Source organism: Phascolarctos cinereus, unplaced genomic scaffold (assembly GCF_003287225.1).
Source record: "Phascolarctos cinereus isolate Bilbo 61053 unplaced genomic scaffold, phaCin_HiC Scaffold_1;HRSCAF=81, whole genome shotgun sequence".
NCBI lineage: Eukaryota > Metazoa > Chordata > Mammalia > Diprotodontia > Phascolarctidae > Phascolarctos > Phascolarctos cinereus.
In genome coordinates, this window is record NW_027555514.1 from 115,069,034 (window position 1) to 115,090,858 (window position 21,825).

General features: G+C 41.3%; 1 protein-coding gene across 6 annotated transcripts in view; it reads right to left on the reverse strand.

Annotated features, from left to right (window-relative positions):
- AHCYL2 (adenosylhomocysteinase like 2) overlaps window positions 1–8,720 on the reverse strand; it is a 151,689-nt gene extending 142,969 nt beyond the window's left edge. For 3 of the 6 annotated variants that reach the window (XM_021002267.2, XM_021002273.2, XM_021002272.2), the window contains exon 1: window positions 8,236–8,719. In XM_021002267.2, the coding sequence (XP_020857926.1) occupies window positions 8,236–8,640 (405 nt within the window). In that variant the 5' untranslated portion in view covers window positions 8,641–8,719. Of the gene's footprint in view, window positions 1–8,235 lie in introns of all 6 variants that reach the window. The other 3 variants (XM_021002271.2, XM_021002270.2, XM_021002269.2) reach the window with 2 other exon arrangements.
- Window positions 8,721–21,825: the final 13,105 nt, after the last annotated feature.

Genomic DNA, 21,825 nt, shown 5'->3' on the forward strand with positions numbered 1-21,825 from the left:
TGAGTGCCTCCAAGGAGAGACAACCCAAAATCTTTTGAGGCAGATCATTCTACTTTGGCACAATTTAACTGTTACTAAATTTTTCCTGACATCTAGGCTAAATGTTTCTCTTTGCAACTTCTACCTATTGCTTCTGGTTCTGTGTTCTAGAGCTAAACAGCACAAATCCAATCTTGCTTCCACATGAAAGACTCCTCAGATTGTTCTCTCATGTATCAACGTACTTCTTAAACCACGTTGTCCAGAACTGAACTTTATATGAAGTCTAATGAGTGGCAAGCACAGTGAGTTTCCCACCTCCCTATTCCTAGAAGTTATGCCTCCCTTAATGTAGCCCAAGTGCCCTATCATGCTGTTAATTCATATTGAATTTACAATCCACAAAAACCCTGAAATCTTTTTTTTCAGAATACCTGCTATCTATCCATGACTCCCCATCTTTATACCTGTGAAGATGACTTTTTGGAATTACAAGCAAGACTTTACATTTATCCTTACAGAACTTCATTTTATTAGATTCAGCCAATGCTCCTGCCTGTAAAGATTTTTCTAGATCTGTCATCCAATATGTCAGATTTCCTTTCCTGTTTTCTGTCATCAGCAAATTTGATGAGCATATCATTTATGGTCTATGTTTTTACCTAAGTCATTAATTAAAAATATGAAACAGAATAGGGCCACACACAGATCCCATGATACTCCACTGAAAACCTCCTACCTATGTGCAGTGAATCATTAACAACTACTCTTTGAATCTTTCAATCTAACCAGTTCAGAATCTGTCTGGATTGTATAACTGGCTAATCCATACATCTCCATCTTCTCCACTGGAATAGTATGAGGCTCTTTATTAAATTTAAAAAATGTTTAAAAAATTAAAATCTAAGGAAACTACATTTACAACATTCCCTTTATCTACTAGTTCATTAATCCTGTAAAAAGAAGAACTGAGTTAGTCTGGCATAAAATGACCATGAAGCAATGCTGGCTCTTTGTAATCACCACTTTGCTCTCTAGATATTCACCAACCACCTCTTTAATTCACTCTAGAATTTTTCCAGGAATCCAAATTAAGCTCAATTGACCTATAATTTACAGACTCTGTTCTCTTCCTTTTTTTGAAAAAAAATGGGACAACTGTCTTCCAATCTTGTGGGACCTCAACCACTTTTCATGATCTTTCAAATATCAATGAGAGTGAGCCAGTAACATTTGGTAGTTTCAAGTTTTGAGATTCTTGGATATAGTTCATCTGGACCAGTGAGTTGATTTCAACAAGGGGTAAGCCCTCTCTTACTTCTATCAGCTCCCTGTTAGCTACTTTTGTTCTTTCATTTCAAGGAGAAAAGTCACTCCCCTTTGCAGAGAAAATAGACACAGTATATGAATTAAGTATCTCTTAAGGTCAATGTTGTTCATAAAACTTATTTTTTTATTCTGAACTTAATGACCAAATAAAACAAGCATTTCCATATATAAATCAGGACAGAAAAAGAGGATTATACATGAAACAGCAAATCTCAGTTAAGTACAGTTTGAGTTTCTTTTTAAATATATAATAAATAATAAATTTAAGATGTAACTTTCAAAATTCATAAGCTTTAGTTCTCTAACTTTATGTCTGTATTTCTATGCTTCCTCCTGGTTTCTTCTGTGCTTTTAAAAAAAATCCTTCAATTTAATTTTTTTTCAATCAGCAAAAATCTGTTTTTTTTCTCCCTCCCTCCACTCTCCCCCAATTCAGAAACAAAGAAAAACAAAACCCATTACAAATATTCATAGTGAAGCAAAAGAAATTTCTGCATTAGGCACGTTCAAAGAAGTCTAATTCATTCTGTTCTCTGAGCCCTTCACCTCTCTATCAGGAGGTGGGTACTGGAATAATAATAATAACAACAATAATAACTAGCATTTGTATAGCACTTAAAGGTTGGCAAAGCACTTTGCAAATATTAAATCTTTTATCGTCTGGCTTTCAAAAATTTTCATAACCTGGCCCAAGCGTACCTTTCTAGTCTTCCTACACTTTATTCCCCCTCAGGTACTCTGTGATCCACTGACACTCTCCTCCATGCTATTTCTCATAAAAGACTCTCCATCTCCAAACCCTAAGTGTTTTCACTGGCTGTCCTTCATGCCTGGAATACTCCCTCTTTTCATTTCTACCTACTAGGTTCCCTGTTTTCCTTCGAATCTCAGCAAAAGCCCCACCTTCTTCAAGAAACTTTTTCCAGTCTTCCTCTATCTATTGTCTCCACTTTAACACTATCCCGAGTAGAAATCCAGGGACACCCATCAGTTAGAGAATGGCTGAACAAGTTGTGATATATGATTATGATGGAATACTACTGTGCTATATGAAATGGCAAGCAGGATGCTTTCAGAAAAACCTGAGAAGACTTACATGAACCAATGCAAAGTGAAATGAGCAAAACCAGAAGAACAATGTACACAGTAACAGCAATATTGTACAATGATCAACTGTGAATGACTTGATTTTTCTCTGAAATAGAACTGATCCAAGACAATTCTGAAGGATTTATAATGAAAAATGCTATCTACCTAAAGAGAAAGAATTGACAGAGTCTCAATCCAAACTGAAATCATACTTTTTTTACTTTATTTTCCCTGGGTTTTTTTTTCTTGGTCTGTGTTCTCTCTTGCAACATGGCTTATATGGAAATATGTTTTACATGATTTCACATGTATAATCTATATTAAACTGCTTGCCTTCTCAAGGAAGATGAAGGGGAGGGAAGGAGAATCTGGAACTCAAAATTTTAAAAAACAAAAGTTAAAATTTTTTTGTACAGGTAATTGAGAAAAAAAAATAAAAGCAAAAAGAGGCTATCCCCAACTTATCCTGTATGTATCTTGTTTATACACAATTTTTTGTATATTGTCTCCCATATTAGACTGTGAGCTCCTTGAGAACATGGACTTTTTTTTCCTTTTTTTTGGTTTGTTTAATCAAGAGAAGGCTTGGCACATAGTAGGCACTTAATAAATGTTAGTTGACTGACTGTCATCTTTCTGAAACTCTCCACCTATGAAATAACATGGAAAAGAAGTGATTCACATAAGTAAGTTAAACTTCACTTTATGCCAAAACCTACAGACAACTTCAATTTCTGCTCAGGAGAACAGATCTGAAAATGCACCTCAATGAACTTGGGTAGGAAGACAAGAGAAAGTTGGCAAGGAATTATCCACATTAGCCTTGGGTCACATCTGTTCCAAAGGGCTTCCATTCAGTTCCTACAAATAGACTAGCTTTAGGTAGTCTTAGAATAAACAAAGCTTACACTCCTAAGTTTTGTGACCTTGAACAAGTCACTTAACCTTTCTAGGTCTCAGCTGCCTCATCTATAAGATGATGAAATGAGGAACTGTAAGGTCTTTGTCTGCTTAGCTCAAATACAGGTATCAGAACTGGATCAGAATTTAAGTCCACTGGACTTGGAATGACCTACACCAGAAATCTTTTGGGATCTGCTTAAGACTCTAAGGGATTTTCTGGAACTAGGCCAGAAGTCAGTTGCTGTCTTTGGAAAGTGAGAGGAAGAGGGTATGAGTCAAATTGCCATTTGCCTCTATCAATTCTAAGCAATACTTGCTGTAGAGAGAGTCTTTTCAATCTCTCAAATTCTCATGCCTAAATCTAAGTCATCCAAGTTTCAGTCACTGACAATCAAATCAGGAGCTCAGAGAGCTAAAGACAAAACTGCCACAACATGACCCAGTTCATTCTCCCCAGGCAACCACAAGGACAAGGCTAAACACTAGTGAGACATTTTCACGTCAGTGTAACAACACCTGATTCATCTATCAAGTAACAAAGTAAACCATATGGTCAACTGTGTTCATCACTAGTATTTACATAAACATAAATCAGGTAAGATTCATGGGCTTAGTTTGAGAATTTTAGTCTAACAAATTTGGAACTTCTCTCATGAAGTCAATTTGCCTCGTTCTCCAAATACTTTGATACTCTTCATTCTCCCATACTGAAAGAGAATCCTTTCAACTGCTGCTGCTCCTTTCATATGAAAGCAATTTCCTTCTATTTCACAAATCATTTCTCTATCCAAAAGTTCTTGGTTTTGTAGAAGACCTCTAAAAGAACTATATACACAGGGGAGAAAAACACTATGTAAGAACAAAGGCTGTTCCCAGTGCACCATAAATTGATGAAATGGAGGTAGGCACCAAAGATAAGGTATGTCTAACCTAAAATACCATGTTTATTTTCATTACCCCCTACATTTGGGAATTCAGGCTGCTGCCTGAAAAGGTGGGGCTTTTCCCCCCATGTATAGCTGAATACTGTAATGGAACTAAATACAAAGCCAGCAGATACATGAATAGAACTGGGGGAAACCATCAATGGAAATGTGATGTAAAATAAAAAAGTCTGTGACAGTTGTAAAAGAAAATGAAATGAGTAAGTCACCGGCCACACAGTCTAAGGCAGATATTTCCTTGTCTCCAATCCTCCCTACACTGTAATAAGTATAGCTAGGAGTCAAGGTCATAATGATCATTTAGACAGACCACAAGAGAATCATGGAGAGATTCAGCAAATCAAAATGAGACCTTTACCTCTCTAGTGAGTTCAACACATAGCCTTGGGAAATTTTATGTGTTTATTTTTATTTAAACAATGTACCAACCAGTAAAAAGTCAAGATTACATACAAAGACTGAAAGACATCCTTCATTATGACATACTCTTCCCTCTACAACCAAGTTTAATATCTTTAAAGTTTCAGTGCCATTAGAAAGTGCAAAAAGATTTTGCAAGGCTGAGTTCTTCCTTCTCTGTTGTTGTTCGTTCTTCCTTGTGGAAGAGGACTGTGACATCAGAAAGGTGATTGTCATGACTTGCAAGTAAACTGATTTTAGTAAGTCAGGGCTGTGCAAAGTCACCAGCCTCACTCTCTTCTCCTAAGTCACCTGGATCCAGTGCTAAGACAGAGATCAGGATGACTGGAGATAGCCCCAGATACAGTGGGAGACCTTGGCCTTTTTCAACTAAGGTCTGTCCCAGGTCTCAGTTTGTCTGAGGCAACACCCATTCAGATAAGATAAGAAATGACGCAAAAAATGGCCTCTTTTACCCAATTAAAAAAAGAATCAATCTGGGATTCTCTAGAAAGCTATGGAATACATTCTGATCTCAGTACCTATATATGAAAAATGTGAAGAGTTGGACAAAGGCAATTTGATGTTCAGTGTCAATGTGGAAGAGTCAGAAGGCTCTAAAATTTTTTAAAACAAAGTCCACTTTTACCAGATTGAAATTTTTCTTTTTTTTAACATAAGAATCTAGCATGTTTTTAAGCTTCTGAAAAGCACCTAGTAGTTTTAAGTCAGGTCAGCACATATGAAATATGTTAAACACTTACCACACAAATGAGAAATTACTAAAACTCAAATCTATATTTTAATTATATAACATCCTCATTTTTAATTTATCTGATAATTTTCCTCCCAAGAGCTCATATCAATTGTGACTTATCTTCACATTGCCATTTCACATATAAATAAAAGGAAACACAAGAGGAGGAAATTGTTCACAGACACAACAAATCAACTTGTTTAGAATACAATTCAAATATCCTGTTTAAATGCTATAAGCATGAAGATATTGGACCCATTACATTCTAACCCAACGCAGGGCCACCAGGAAATAAAGCTTTAAGAAGCACAAAGAAAAAGTTCCATATGTGCAAAAAATATTTATAGAAAAACTTTTTTTGGAGTAGCAAAAGAATTGTTAATAAAGTAGGTGGCAAGTGACTAAAGAATAGCTGAACAAACTGTGGTTTATTAATGAATAATTTAAAACAATCTGAAAAGGCTTCTTTAAAATACAGAATAAGTAAACTGAACCAAAACAATTTTTTAAACAATGATCACAACAATTTAAAGGAAAACAGCAACGAAAAATTTCAGAACTCTGATCAATGCAATGACCAATAATGACTTCAGAACACTAATGGTGAAGCATGCCTCTTATCTCTTGACTGGGAGGTGGTAGACTACAAGAACAAAATGAGGCGTACATATACTGTTAGACATGATTAGTTTTGCTTAATTGTACTTTGTCACAAGAGAAGATCTTATGGGGGGGGCAACATTGTGAAATGACTACAATGTTTTTAAAATAAGTTCTTCTATAAAATTACTTTTTAAAGAGAAGCCCAAAAGCTTCAGAGAATTTATTTTAAATGGAAGCCTGTTGATAGAAGGAATGAAAAAAGAACTCTCCCAACTAAAAAGAATTAGATAAAGGAATAAAGATCCCAATGAGTCACAAATTTCATCCACTAACCAAGAGGCCACAATGAAGAAGCTAAGTTGCTACGTTTATTATAAGTTACTATTCTTCCAAATTCTGTTTAAAACAAAAACACCATGAGATTTTTAAGATAAATAGTATTTAAATGTATCACCCACCAAAGCAAAAGAAAAAAGTGAATCATATTCTATACATTGCCAAAGATTCGGGATAACTGGTCAGTGATCATGATGAGAAAGAGAGGGAAATCTAGCAGCTCTATCTATAACAAAATGAAATCTCTGTCTTTCCATAATGATTGGCATTTCAGCATAAAAGATGGTAAAAGAGAGAACAGGCAGCTAACTTTTATCAATGGCATTTAATAAAGAAATTGATACTTAGAACAGCAAAGCCCAAAAGTAACCCCTTTCTCTGAGGCTTAGTGGACATTTTTTTCCTACTACACACACTCAGATCATGGGAAGAGGGACTCAAGAAAGGCCTAATTTTCATCACACAGACCTGACAATCCTACATGGGTAGAAGATCAATCTCCAGAAAGGTAAGAATAAAAGAAATCTCTTCCTCACCATCCCTCTTGCACAAGAGAAGAGGCAAAGGTACTGCAATGTCTTGAGACAGAGAATAGACTGAATATCAGACGTGCTCACTGAAACTGGTGAGCAGAAAGGAAGAGATGAGAAGTCATCATCAAAAGAGAGACCAAAAAGCACTAGAGATTCAAAGATAACAAGAGTAAACCTAGTAGTTGGTGTTCATAAAGAAGGAAGGCTCATTCTGGTAAAATGACTTCTCTTTTTCTAAGCAGGAAAAGATTTATCCATCCCTACTGTTGAAGAACTCCCTAGGGCAAGAGTTCTTAAGAGTCATGTAAGCCATTGGAGGCCCATGGAGAGATTTCAGGAAATCCATGAACTTGGACAAGGAGGGAAAAGGCTTTTTTATTTCAATATAATTGGTTTCCTTGATAATTCTATGTGTTTATTTTATGCATTTAAAGATATTAATCTGAGAAGGGTGCACAGGCTTCACCAGATTGCCAAAGGAGTCCATGACACCAAAAAGGTTAAGAACCCCTGATTTAGGGTAAATAATCCTTATCTCATCCTCAGGGTCTTCATTCCCCAGTAGGCAGGAAGAAAGATACTCAATTGGGAGAGGAGGGGAGAAGAGAAGGAGACAGAGAGAGCAGAGGGGAAAGAAAAAGAGGAAGGAAAGGGGGAGAGGGGAAAGGAGACAGAAAAGGGAATAAGGGAAAAGGAAAGAAGAAGTGGCTGGGGGGAGGAGAGAAAGAGAGGGGGAAGAAGAGAAAGAGGAGGAAAGAGAAAGAGGGGGAGGAGAAAGGGAGGGAAAGAGGGAGGGAGAGAGAGGGAGGAAGAAGACGTAGAGAGGAAGAGGGGAGAAAAAATAGAGAGGCAAGGAGAGGGGAAAGGAGATAGAAAGGGGGCGAAGGGAAAAGAGAAGAGAGAGGTGGCTGTGGAAAGAGAGAAGGAGAGGGGGAGCGGGAAAGAGAGAGAAAGAAGGGGAAGGAGAGGGGGAGGAGAAAGGGGGAGGATAGAGGAAGAGTGTGTGTGTGTGTGTGTGTGTTGTGTGTGTGTGTGTGGTGTGTGTGTGTGTGTGTGTGTGTGTGTGTGTACGTACACCAGCGGTGAGGAGGAGCAGGTCCTCCACCATGAGCTGGGGGGGGTCTCTCCAGTCCCAGGGCACCCTCGGGCAGGAGAGGGAGGCGGAGGAGGAGGAAGGAGGGCGAGCGCTCCTCCCTCCCCTGACACTTACAAGAACACATGGTCCTGTCACTGGGAGCCTGGGCTCCCGGCACAGAGGGGGATCGGGGTGTGTGCGCCCGGCCGGCCTCCCCCGGGGTCGGGCTGCTCCCCTCCCCCGCGCCGCGCCCCCCGCTCCCCGCGCCGGCGGCCCGGGCCCCGGTACCTTCTTCACGGTGCGAGGCGCCTCGGTGACGGTGCCGTCGGGGCTGACCAGGGCCTCGCCGCCGTCGCGATGTCGCTGGTGCTGGTGATGCGGGTCGCTCCGCTTCATGGCCGACGCCTGCGGCACCTTCCCGGCGGGCGGGGCGGCGGCGGGGCTGAGAGTGGCGGGGCCGGGGGCCGGGGGTCGCTCCGGGGCCGGGGCCGGGGCCGGAGCCGGAGCTGGAGCCAGAACCGGGGCAGGGGCCGGGGCCAGGGCCGGGGTCTCGGGGTCCCCTGGGGGGGCCATGGCGGCCACAGCCGCCGCGCTCATCCCGAGCTGCGGCTGGGGATCCGGAGGGCTTAGGTCCTTCAGCTCCACCTCAGGCACCTTGGCGGCGGCAGCTGCTGACACGACCTGCACAGACATCGCCGTCTCCGCTACTCCCGCTGCTGCCGCTGCCGCCACCACTGCCGCCACCACTGCCGCCTCAGTCTCCGGCTCCCGCTCGGCCCCGCCCCCCTCTCCTCCTCCCCTCCCCCATCCCGCTCCCGGTCCACCTCCTCCTCCGCCTCCTCCTCCTTTACTCTCCTCCCACCCCACCCCACCCTCAGCCCGGCTCCCAGCCCCACCTCCGCTCCCCGCTCGCGCGGCGCCACGGGACCTGTAGTGCGCTTGCCCTGGGCTCCACGCGCCAAAGAAGGGACGGCGGGACCTCAGCCCCCGACGTGCTCTGCGCGCGCAAAGAGCAGACTGTCCCGCAAAGCCCCACGAGAATTGTAGTTCTTCAGCCGCTCCCGCGGAACTTGGCTCTTTCTCTCTGGGAGGGGGATCAATTTGGGGTCCTCAGGGGCGGGCTAGCGGGAGGAAAGGGAATGAGGTTGGCTAGGATGCGCGGTTTAGGAGAGGAGAGGGCATCCAGAGAAGATGTGACTTAAAGGGAAAGATAACCACAAAGCCCATGCGAGGGACAGACGGATGATGAGGATGGATTGCTGCCCTGACTGTGAATTTCCAAAGTGGGCACGTTTATGTTCACATGCGCCGGCAATTAAGGGAAAGGCCGCGGGATAATGTGCTAGGGCCCTCAGCTGGGAGCTGAAACACTGGTCTTTTATTCATAGGATTAGGAGCTGGAGGGGAATTTAGAGGTCATTTAGCCCTACTCCATTTTTCCTGATGAGAAAGCTGAAGTCCAGGGAATTGGTGACTTTCTCAAGGTGACACAGGGAGTAAATGGCAGACCTGAGATTTGTGGGTCCAAATCCCATGTTCTCTTAGTGAAAACGTTGCCTTTCCTGCCTCTTGGACTGTTTGGTTGTGAACTCTGGGGGTCTAGAACATCTTTTGTCCTCCATAAAATGGGTACTTAAACCCATGCCCTAAAATTCAGTGGTTTTGTCTCAGACAAAATAGATTGCTGCTTGAGAGCCACTTGCCTAACACAAAACACTCTCCTGAGACAGCAAAATGTTTCACCTTAGCTGGGAATATTAGGAATATGAACCTTACTGAGAAAAACTATTTTCAAAGGTCTCATTTGCTCAGCATTATAATTCTCACCCTTAACCTACAGAAAGGGAAAATGGAGCTCAGAAAAGGGGAAGTAGCTCATTTGTCGAGAGAGCAGGCCAATGTACATCCCCAAAAGATATTTGCATGTTGACCAAGAGGACAAGTTTGCACATTTCCAACCGGATTGAGGGAGATAATAGCCAGCCCTAGATCTCTGCCTAATAATAGACTAGCAACTTGGGAGTTTACCCACCTACTTGGTGGATAATTGTGCTCTCATCAATACCAGCTCTTTCACTCTCATAATCTTTGTGGCCAAGGGCAAGTCACTTAACCAGTCCCAGTTTTCTCATATATAAAATAAGAAAGTTAGGTTAAATGACCTTTAAGTACCTTCCAGTTTAAATCCTGTGATTTTATGATGAAGTCATTTAATGGCTTAGTCCCCAGTTCTGCCTCCCTGAGTTCATTAGCTATGACAGGCATGGCTACTTTAAAGTCCACTGAGCACTTTCATTTCTACAAAGCCCAGATGCTAGGCCTCCTTCCTTTCAGCTTTCTCTCTCCATACCACCTGAAATTCGGAGAGAATTTCCTTCCTCTTCCAGAGAATGAGCCCCTGAGCTCCATCTTCCAGCTGTTGAGGAGAATTAGCAGTTCTGTAACTGATTTATCTCGCCCTTCCTCCTGGAAGTACACAGAGGAACTTGTATGTAACCACCTGGTGTGCAGCAGACAAAGAAGGCAGCAGCTGCCTACCTGAGATGCCAAAAAGATTGGTTACCTGAGCTTGGCCTGTGCCTTCCTGTTCTCACCGGCCCAATCCTCCACTTCACATATGAGGAACATAGCCAACAGCTTCTCCTTCCTGTGCTATGTAGCCCAAGGCCTTGTTCCAGTTTGATAACTCCCATTTGTCCCAACTACACACCATTTCCTTAGAGGAGTTCCTTAATCATCACATTTGTTCTTCTCAATATCTTTAAGAGGCAAGAAGGGAATCATTCTCTTCATTTAGCAGTTAGAAGAAGTGAAGCAGAGAAAGTGTACTTTCTTTTGATTACTTTGCAATCCAGACTCCAAAGCCAGTATGTTCCCTCTGGCTCTCCCTGGGAAATAGTGTGACCTTCATTTCAAGCAAAATGGTAACTAGGAATTTTTTTTGGCCTAGGGCAAAAACAGTATGTAGGAGGTGTAGCAGGTAGAGGACAATCTAGTGAGGAGAAGGAAAGGGAGGAGGAGACAATCCAACTTAAGTTGCAGGCATGCTTGGAGAAGGGGTAGCTCCCCTCCTTACCCCCATGGGACCTGGGGAGAAATTCAAGACATAGATGTGGAAAGCTATAGCTAAGAGACCTCGTGGGTAGCAGCCTGGGGTTGGGCAAAGGAGCAGGATTGTCATAGCACCAGGAGAAGGTCATGATGAAATGTAGAGACAGTGGTCTCTGAACCACACAACAGGGAAGAATCATTCCACCACCACCACTACCCCCTATGCTTACACATTCAGAAAAATCACAATTGCTGTAGTCTAACTTCATCTCCAACTTCAAGACCCAGATATAGTGGGGGTCAGGTGCTGGGAGGGGTATTAACCTAGTAACTCTCATGATTTTTTCCCCCAAGCTCAGTCAATGAAATTACAGAATATAAGAGGAAGGTAACAGACAGCAAAATAATAGGGTTTTAAACAGAAGAAAAAGAAATGTCTACGTTTGTATGAAAAAAGTACTTTAGTGAAGCATGTTGGAATTAAAGAGCTTACCACAGGCTAACTGAAGGATGAAGGAACCAAGCTTCTGGGATCCTTTTAAAAAGCAAGACATAAAGGGGCTAGGTGGCGCAGTGGATTGAGCTCCGGCCTTGAATTCAGGAGGACCTGAATTTAAATCTGGTGTCAGACATACACAACATATACTAGCTGTGTGACCCTGGGCAAGTCACTTAACCCCAATTGCCCAGCAAAAGCAAAAAACCAAAAAGAAAGAAAGAATAAATAAAAAGCAAGACATACCTGTGTGAACTATAAATAAGAACCCTTCTTAGGAGGGAATTGCTCTTGAGGTGGGGGGGGCAGGTTTCTTCCTTTCCCCCATTAGCCATAATATCTTGCAACAACACTACCCAGCATTGAGTAGGCCTAGTAGTTGAGGCAGGAAGCAGCTGAATAGTTGTGAACTCTACAAGTCAGGAAGAGAGCTAGCTCTTTGTTGTGGTTCAGTTGTTTTTCAGTTGTGTCCATCTCTTTGTGACCCCATTTGGGGTTTTCTTAGCAAAGACACTAGAGTGGTTTGCCATTTCCTTCTCTAGCTCATTTTACACAGGAAGAAACTAAGGCAAATAGGTTAAGTGACTTACCCAGGGTCACATAGCTAGTAAGTGTCTGAGGCCAGATTGGAACTCAGGAAGATGAGTCTTCCTGACTCCAAGCCTGACTATCTACTATGCTACCTGGATGCCCCTGAGCCAGCCCAGACATTGGAAATTGAGCTGCAAAGAGGAAAAGGGACAAAGAGCCTAACCAAGTGATCTACCCAAGCAGAAATACTGTGTCCGGGAAAAGCAGCATGAGGAATTCATGAGAAGAAAAAGTACATCTGCAGAGTTAGTTGCCTTGGCCACATACATGTTCATGTGTCCATGCTCTATGTGTGTCCACTTTGTTCACTGACAGTCGGTATAATTGTAGGAGAATGTTCGAGGTTGAGGGAAAGGTGATATTTTGTAGCTATATTCTTATGATACCATCTCAGTAATGTCTTTGATGTTGCTCAGTGGTGTCTGACTCCTCATGACCCTATTAAGGGTTCTCTTGGCAAAGATACTGGAGTGGTTTGCCCTTTCCTTCTCCAGCTCATTTTATAGGTGAGGAAACTGAGGCAAACAGTATTAAGTGACTTGTCCAGGGTCACACAGCTAGTAAGTGTCTGGGGCCAGAGTGGAACTTAGGAAGATGAGTTTTCCTGACTCCAGGCCCAGCAGTCTATCCACTGGGTACCTAGCTATCCATAGTACTGCCTTTGCTTTGAACTAATTGTGTTTTCTGACTGACTATTGAAGGTGAAAACACCAGTGAGGGCTCATGAACTATGTTTTAGGAATGTGATCCCACAGAGTACCTAGAGACTGGTGTTTAACCTGTGAATTCAATTAGAAGGAGCCTGAAAGTTTGTGGTATACTGATAAGCCTCTAAAACACATACATAAAGTTGTCCTACCTCTACCTCCAGACATAGAAGTTGAGCTTACAACAAGGGAGCATTTTTTGGTGTCTATAATAAGAACAAAGGAGTAGCCTCCATTCTCCTTTGCTACTCTTTCCTCCCAACTCACACCCACAAAAAAAAAAGCATTGTGACATTAACTCAGCCTTGGGAACCCCCTTCCTGGAGAGTTGACCTTGGAATTAAATCTCTCTAACTCCCAGGAGAAAATGATATATTTGTACTTTCTATGATGGTAAACAGAAGGAGCATGAGCAGAGGGAGAAGAAAGCTCATATTTTCCCATTGTGTGAGAACCTTCCCTGGTAAGAGCCAACCACCAAGACTACATCACCTACATTCCAACCCTAAATGAGCCCTAAATTGTATGGGATCATAAAGCTTAAACACTTTCATTCTCAACTCTCTTTTCTACCCACCTCAGTTTAACCACCTCTGAATACTGCAGTAGCAGCTACAATTCCCTGATAATAGTCTTCAAATACAGGTTAGACGTGCACTGATTGGGGATGATGTAGAGGGATTCCTACTTTGAGTGGACAGTCAGATTAGGGGACCTCTGGGTCACTGCGCTAGGAGAGGTTTTCAGGCATTCCAAGTGAGAAAGCACTTTGTTCCTGGAGATCCAGCTGACATTGAAAAGAACAGATCATGACCAGATTCCTTTCCAGCTCACTTGAAAGTATACAACAGGCTGTGATAATGGAGGTTTGGACTGCCCCTGAATTATTCAGTGCAATTTAACAAGCATTTATTAAGAGCCTAACCATGTGTCATACACTATTCTAAAAGCTGAATTATTTGGCCTCTGTGCTCTATCTCCTTTACTAAATTGCATATAGGAAACTCCTGTCTTCTGTTTTCTCCTTACTATACCCCACTCAATGCCTATGTTCCATATACACAACACATGCTCAATAAATATTTATCGTTAAAATAACCCAATTTCATAGAGCCTAAAGGTTTGGGGGACAGTTATTGTGGATAGAATTCTGGGCTTGGAATCAGGAAGACTTATTTATCTTCCTGAGTTCAAATCCAGCCTCAAACACTTACTAGCTCTATGATTCTGGCTAAGTCGGTTAACCCTGTTTGCCTCAATTTCCTCATCTGTGAAATGAGCTGGAGGGGGAAATGACAAAGCACTCTAGCATCTCTGCCAAGAAAACCCCAAATGGGGTCACAAAGACTGAACAAAAAGTTTTGGTTATAGAGTTAGACATTCCTGAAGAAAATACTACTAGGAAGAAAGATCTGAAGAAATAGGCCCCATTCCCCATTCAAGATGGCTCTGAGTCTAGTTCATGGTCTGGAATAATGTCCCTAACAGCATTTCCCTTTTCTCTCTTCTCCTCCTCCCATATTGGAGAGCAAATTGTCTTGATTTTAGTGCTTTCTCACAGGTAAAAAATCACTGCAATTTTAAAAAGCAGATGTAGATCTGGGATGCCATTCTAATTCAAGACAACGAGGTACAGTCTGAGGGAAGGGGATTCAGCTTTGTAGAGGACAGCAGGCTCAGACAGAGGAGGTCAAAGTACAAGGACCTTGCTTTCAAGGGCAGGTTGTAGTGCTGAGTTTAGGAAGCTATTGAGCTGGGTTTCTGAGTTCTCAATCTAATCTCCTCTGATTTATAAACAATAATGTCATTTTCAAGGCAGTTTTAGAGGAAGGTGCTGCTATAAGTAAGTAAACATGGCCTTGAGCTGTAGCTGCTACTAAAATAGTCTGTAGGGGAGTGCAGATAGCCCCCATGAACAGTATGGAACTTTCAAAGGCCTTTTCCCTGATCAATAGATCCACTGTGCTCTAAGTCACCATTAATTAGAGAAATGTAAATTAAAACAACTCTGAGGTACCACCTCATCTATCACATGACTAATGCGACAGAAAAGAAAAAATGACAAATGTTGGAGGGGATATGGAAAAATTGGGACACTTGGTGGACTTGTGAACTTGATCTAACCATTTTGGAGAACAAATCAGAACTGTGCCCAAAACTGTGCATACCCTTTGACCTCCCAACACCACTACTATATCTGCATCCCAAGGAGATCAAAGAATAGGTAAAAGAACCTATTTGTACAAAAATATTTATAGCAGCTCTTTTTGTGGTGGCAAAGAATTGGAAATTGAAGGGATGCCCATTAATTATGGAATGGCTGAATAAGTTGTGGTATATGATTGTGATGGAATACTATTGTTCTATAAGAAATGATGAGCAGGATAGTTTCAGAAAAAACTGGAAAGATTTCCATGAACTGAGGAGAGCCAGGAAATCATTGTACAAAGTAACAGCAATATTGTACAATGATGATACAATTGTGTACAATAATGTACAATTCTGAATGACTTAGCTATTCTCAGCAATTTGTTGTTGTTGAGTCATTTCAGTTATGTCGGACTCTTGTCAAGGACACTGGAATGGTTTGCCATTTACTTCTCCACCTCATTTTTTTTTTCCAACTCATTTTACAGGTGAAGAACTGAGGCAAATTGGGTTAAGTGACTTGCCCAGAATCACACAGCTAGTAAGTGTCTGAGGCCAGATTTGAACTCAAGAAAATGAGTGAGTCTTCCTGATTTCCAGCCCAGTGCTCTAAGCACTTCAACATATAGTTGCCCCATTCTCAGTACTTACAATGATACAAGATAATTCCAAAGGACTTATGATGAAAAATGCTATCTACCTCCAGAGAAAGAACTGATGGTGTCTGAATGAAGATTGAAGCATACTTTTTTGAAAAACTTTCTTTATATCTCTTAGGCTTTTATTTGTTTATTTGTTGTTTGTTTGTTTGTTTATTTTTTATTTATTTATTTTTGGTCAGTGTTCTCTTTTGCAATATGGCTAATATGGAAATATATTTTATGTAACTTCACATATATAATCTATATCAAAGTGCATACCTTTTTTTTTAACATTTTATTTTTCTTTTCTTTGGCTTTTTTTTAAAGGCAATTGGGGTTAAGTGACTTGCCCAAGGTCACACAGCTAGTGTCAAGTGTTAGGTCTGAGGCCAGATTTGAACTCAGGTCCTCCTGATTTCAGGACCAGTGCACTATCCACTGTGCCACCTAGCTTCCCCTAACATTTTATTTTTCCTCAAATACGTGTAAAAACAGTTTTTACTTTTGACTTCTAAATTCTGTCTCTCCCTCCCTTCTCCCTCCCCTCCCATCTGATATAGGTTACACACGTGCAAATCAAAGTGTATACCTTCTTAAGGAAAGGGGAAGGGAGGGAGGGAGGAAATTTGGAACTCAAAACTTTAAAGAAGTTTTTTTTAACTCAAAACTTACAAAAAGAATATTAAAAATTGTTTTTACATGTAATTAAGAAAAATAAAATAAAAGCATTCAGACAAAGAAAAAAAAAAGGAAAAGGTAGGTCCACTGCACCCTCTGGTGGCTGCAGTCTGGCCTTTTAAAAGCAAGGATTCTCCAGTTTTTCCTCTATCTCACTGCTCTTAGAGTGAGGCTAATAAAAAGAAGGAATGACAAGATTTGGAAAGGCGGGCCGAGGACAATAACGGTGATGACCACCATCTCACAATTACATAGCATTCCAATATTTACAAAGCAGTGTCTAAAGGATTCAGATTTGGAAGGGACCTTGAAGGTCATTTAATGTGACTTCTTCATTTTATAGGTGAGAAAAAGAGAGGACCAGAAAAGTTAAGTGACCTGCCCAACCTCATAGTGATGGGCCCAAGCCCAGACCTTTGCCCTTTACCCCAGAAAGAATTTGGGTCCCATTTGTCTAAGGGATTCTCCTTGAATTCTCCCACTGGATCAAGGAGGTCTCTGGTGTTCCCCTGAGGCCATAATTCCATCAATTGAACTTTCATTGTGGCTATGCCCACAATACCCTAGACCTAGGCTAGCCCTCCATTGTCTTACCTCCCTATGGCCCCAGGCCACTTCCCACCCTTAATCCTATCTAGGCTCCATTCTTCCTTGGTGGCCCAGGTCCTTGGAGTTCTATTACCTCATAGACTACTTGGCCACTCCTAGATCCCTCCCATAGTCTTTCTGTATGTAAGGTCCATCTTGTCTCCATTAAGATGCTCAGATTCTTATAATCTAGCCACTGCTCAGATTTTTACAACCTAACCAATAGCTCATAGATGCTCAGATTCCTTAAGAGTCCGGCTAATGTGGCAGATCTTTAACAAACCTTGTCTTTGGCTGAAAGAAGGCTTGGGTCGAATTCTTTTGGACAGGACCTGTGTGTTGTGATCTCGAGGTCCCAGCACCCCTAAACCTCTAGACCTCATCAATAGGGCTAGTAAATGAATGAACTGGGACTCAGTTCAGTTTTACAAATCTCCATTGAATGTCTTATCATAATAAAAACTGACATCTACATAGTGCTTTAAAATTTGACATACATTATTTTATTTGCTAGGTGCTGGGAGAAGTAAAGACAAAAACAAAAAAGTCCCTGCCCTCAAGGAGCTTACCTCCATCTACTCCATCAATTTGACATAAATACTAAGAAATGAATGCAAAACAATTTCAAGACGGAAGAAGGACTAACAGTTGGAAGGATCAGGAAAAGCCCCATGTACCATGTAGTTGACACCTGAGCTATGTCTTCAAGAAAGCTAGGGGTTCAAAAGCCAGAGATGCAGAAAGAGTGTGTTTCAGACCTTGGGGCCAAAGGCACTGAGGCATGAGATGGAATGTTATGTATAAAGAAGAGCAAGTAAGACAATTTGACTGACAGAGTATGAAAGGCAATAACATGGAATAAGACCAGAGAGGCAGGTGGGAGCCCTATTGTGGAAGGCTTTAAATGCCAGGCTCAGGATTGTATATTTTGTCCTAGAGATAGTAGGGATCCTCTGAAGATTTTTTCAGTAGGGATATGATCTGGTCAGATTTCTGTGTTAGGAACATCAATTTGGCAGCAGTGTGGAGGATGAATCGGAAAGGAGAGAGATTGGCAGCAGGCAGAGAGCAACTAGAAGGCTACTGCAATAAGAGGTGGTAAAGGCCTAAGTAAAGGTAGAACTGAAGAGAAGGGAACAGATTCAAGAGATGCTGAGAAAGAATCAACAACAACTGATATTTGCATAACACTTTAAAGTTTGAATAACTTTTAATATACATTTTTATTTATATTTATTTATCATTTATTAATTTGTTTATATACATTTTATATACATAGTATGAGCCTCACAGCAACCCTTTGATGTAAGTACTATGGGTATTATCCCCATTTTACAGATGAGAAAACTGAGGCACAGAGAGGTTAAATGACTTGCCTGTGGTTGCAAAGCTAATAAGATCAGAATTTGAACTTAGGTTTTCCTGACTCCAAATTCAGCACTCTATCCACAACTGATTGGATATGGGAGTGGAGGAGGGACTATGGGGGAAAGGATGGAGTCATGGATAATTCCTAGATTGTGAACTTCAGTGACTCCAGGATGGTAGTGACTTCAACAGAAAAAGAGAATAAAGATGGGTTTGGGTGAAAATGAATTCAGTTGTCTTTTGGAAATGTCGAATTTGAGATGCCTGTTGGAAATCCAGTTGTAGATGTTCAATGGACAGTAATGAGGGGAGAGATTAATCCTCGATATATAGATTTTGGAGTCATCTAAATAGATCTGATAATTAAACCCCTGGAAGGTGATAAAATCACCAGAAGAGAGAATGTAGAAAGAAAAGACAAAAAGACTCTGCTTGGAGCCAGGAGACTGAGAAGAGATCAGAAAGGTAGGAGGAGAAGCCAAGAAAGAATAGTGTCACTGAAGCCAAGGAGGAGCGAGCATACAGCAGGTAGGTTGGGGAGGAGTTGAGTTTCATTTAAAAAAAAATCTACTGTCAATAATAAAAGAAATGCAAATAAAAACTCAGAAGTTTCACCTCACACCCAACAAATTGGCAAAGATAAAAGATGAGAATTATAAATGTTGGTGTGATTGTGGAAAGTTAGATGCATTAGTACATTGTTGGTAGAGCTGTAAATCGGTATAGCCATTTTAGAAAGCAATTTGGAATTGCACCCAAGAATAGTGACTAAAATGTCCACATGCCTTGACCTAGAGATTCTACTATAATGCTTATACCCCAAGAAGTCTACCAATAAGAAAAAAGTTCCCATATACACTAAAATGTTTATAGCAACACTTTTTGTGGTAGCAAAGAATTGGACACAAAGTGATGTCCATTGATTGGGGAATGGCTAAACAAACTGTGGTTTGTCATTCGATCATTTTTCAGTTGTGTCCAACTCTTTGTAACACCATTTGAGGTTGGTTTTATTATTATTATTTTTTTTTTTGGTGAGGCAATTGGGGTTAAGTGACTTGCCCAGAGTCACACAGCTAGTGAATATTATGTGGGGCCAGATTTGAACTCAGGTCCTCCTAACTCCAAGGCTAGTGCTCTATCCACTACGCCTGTTTGGGGTTTTCTTGGCAAGGACACCAGAGTGATTTGCCATTTACTTCTCCAGCTCATTTTACAGATGTGGAAACTGAGGCAAATAGGGTTAAGTGATTTGCCCAGGGTCAGACAGTAAGAGTGTCAGGCCAGATTTGAATGCAGGAAGATGAGTCTTTCTGACTCCAGGCCCAGCACTCTATCCACTTTGCCAAACTGGCTGCCCAAACAGATTGTGGTGTATGAATGTAATGGAAGAAACAATTAATATGCTAAATAGACAGAAGCATAAGTTTGCATGAATTGATGCTGAGTGAAGTCAGTAGAGCCAAGAACATATGCATAACAATTATAATAAAGTAAACAGAAATAACAACTTCAAACAATCAAAAGTGAATTTAGAAAAGCAAGCATAGCCCCACAGAAAGGACATAAAAAGACACTTCCAGCCCACTCCTTCGTGGAGGAAGGAGGTCCACAGGTTTGGTGTACTACATATATTTTCAGACTTTTTCAATGTATTGAATAGTTTTGGTGATTTTTTTTTCTCTTCTTTTTCTTTAAAAAATACTGTTTGTTATATGGGATGACCCTGTGGGAGGGCAGGGGAAAATTCTGTTGACATAAAAACCAAAATCTACCAATAAAATTTATTTTTAAAAAAGACTACTGTCATAAAAAGCCTTCTGTCAAATTCAGTGAGGAGCAAGAAGGAGCCACTGAATGTACCAGTGAATTAATTGTAGATAACCTGGGAGAGAGTAGGTCCGGTGAAGTGTGAAAGTTGGAAGGAGGATTGCAAGAGTTTGTGAAATGAGTAGGAGGTGAAGAAGTGGAAGTAAGACGTATAAAGGGCTTTTTTGAGAATTTTGATAGTGAGAGAGAAGAGAGATAAAGGGCCATAGCTTAAGGAGGCAAATGAAGGTTTTTTAAGGATGGAGGGTGGCCTGCACATTCATATGGGCCTCAGGAAAGGAACTAAGAAAGATGAAAGAGAGGAAATGCTCCAAGGGATGCACTTTTGGAGGAGCTGAGAAAGCATGGCAATATGGACTCAAGTAGAAGAGATGACCTTAGGAAGGAAAAGTGACACCTCATCATCAAAGATTGGAGCAGAAGAGGAGAGAAAAGGGGATGATGAGGAGAGAGACTGAGATGGGGAGTAGAAGAGAAGGGGGACCTCATGAGAGATGGCCTCTATTTTCTCAGTAAAGTAGGAGATGAGATCCTAAAATGAGAGGGCAAGGAGAGGAAGACATTCAATGGTCTCTCCACATCACTATTAGGAAAGCTGGGAGGGCCGCTGAGATACAGGACAGAACAAAGCTGACTAGATTAGTATGGCTGCAGGGTTTATTTTCCCCATAAAAAACTGGTCTAGGCAAATAGACACTGGCTGCTAACCCTTATAGCAGGGTCCCCCAACCCTCTGACATAGGAAAGAAAAGTGAAATGTTCAGAATAGGGTCATAGGACTTCAGAGTTAAAAGAGACTATAAAGGTCATTTATTTAAGTCCCCTCATTATATAGACAAGGAAACTGCAGGTAAAATGATTTACCCAAGATCACACAGGATTTGAGCCCAGTTCTCCTGACTCCAAATTTCATGCTTTTTCTATTGCATCACATTGATTGTGGAGGTAAAGGATGTTGTCAAGGATGCAGCTAGCATTGATCTTGTGATGGTCATCGTTGCCCAGCCCTTTAGTTTATTCTAAAGCATGCTTAAGACTGAAGACAGCTTAAAGCACAGACTGAGGCATGAGACTTCTCCATACCCACCACAGAGGGAAAGATAATTGGGCACACAGCTTCTCCACAGCCATAATGCTCTGCCAGAATTCTCCCTCCTGTCAAGGGCCACAATTTGGAAACACCAGAGGTCCGCATTTTCCTGCTTTTATATGCTGCCTACAGGCAACCTCATAGTGGAGAAGAGGTTGCCTTCCTACTTTCTTGCCTTCCCTGATGTGGTAACAGCATGTGGCATTCTTGCAAACCTTTTTCACAACCTTGCCAATATTCCTCATTCTCTACAGCCTGCTCCAAGTTTACCAATACTTTCAAGTTTCCGCCATAGGCATGCCATTACTCTAGGTTTGTGAATATCCCCAATACCAGCTGTATTATTTTTTTCTTTTAGAAAACCATAGATAGCCTGGATATCTTAGCACAGAGGTTCTTGTCCCTGTGGTCTGTGAACTTCTCTTTTTTTGGCAATTGGGGTTAAGTGACTTGCCTAAGGGTCACACAGCTAGTGTCAAGTGTTTGGTCTGAGGCCGGATTTGAACTCAGGTCCTCCTGACTTCAGGGCCAGTGCTCTATCCACTGCAACACCTAGCTGCCCCTGAAATTTTTCAAAAACATATTTTGGTATCTATTTAATATAACTGGCATCTTTTAAAATCCTATGTATTTTAGGTTTTTGTTGTTTGGCAGTTGTTTTTTATACTGGGTCTTCCTAGGTTACATATC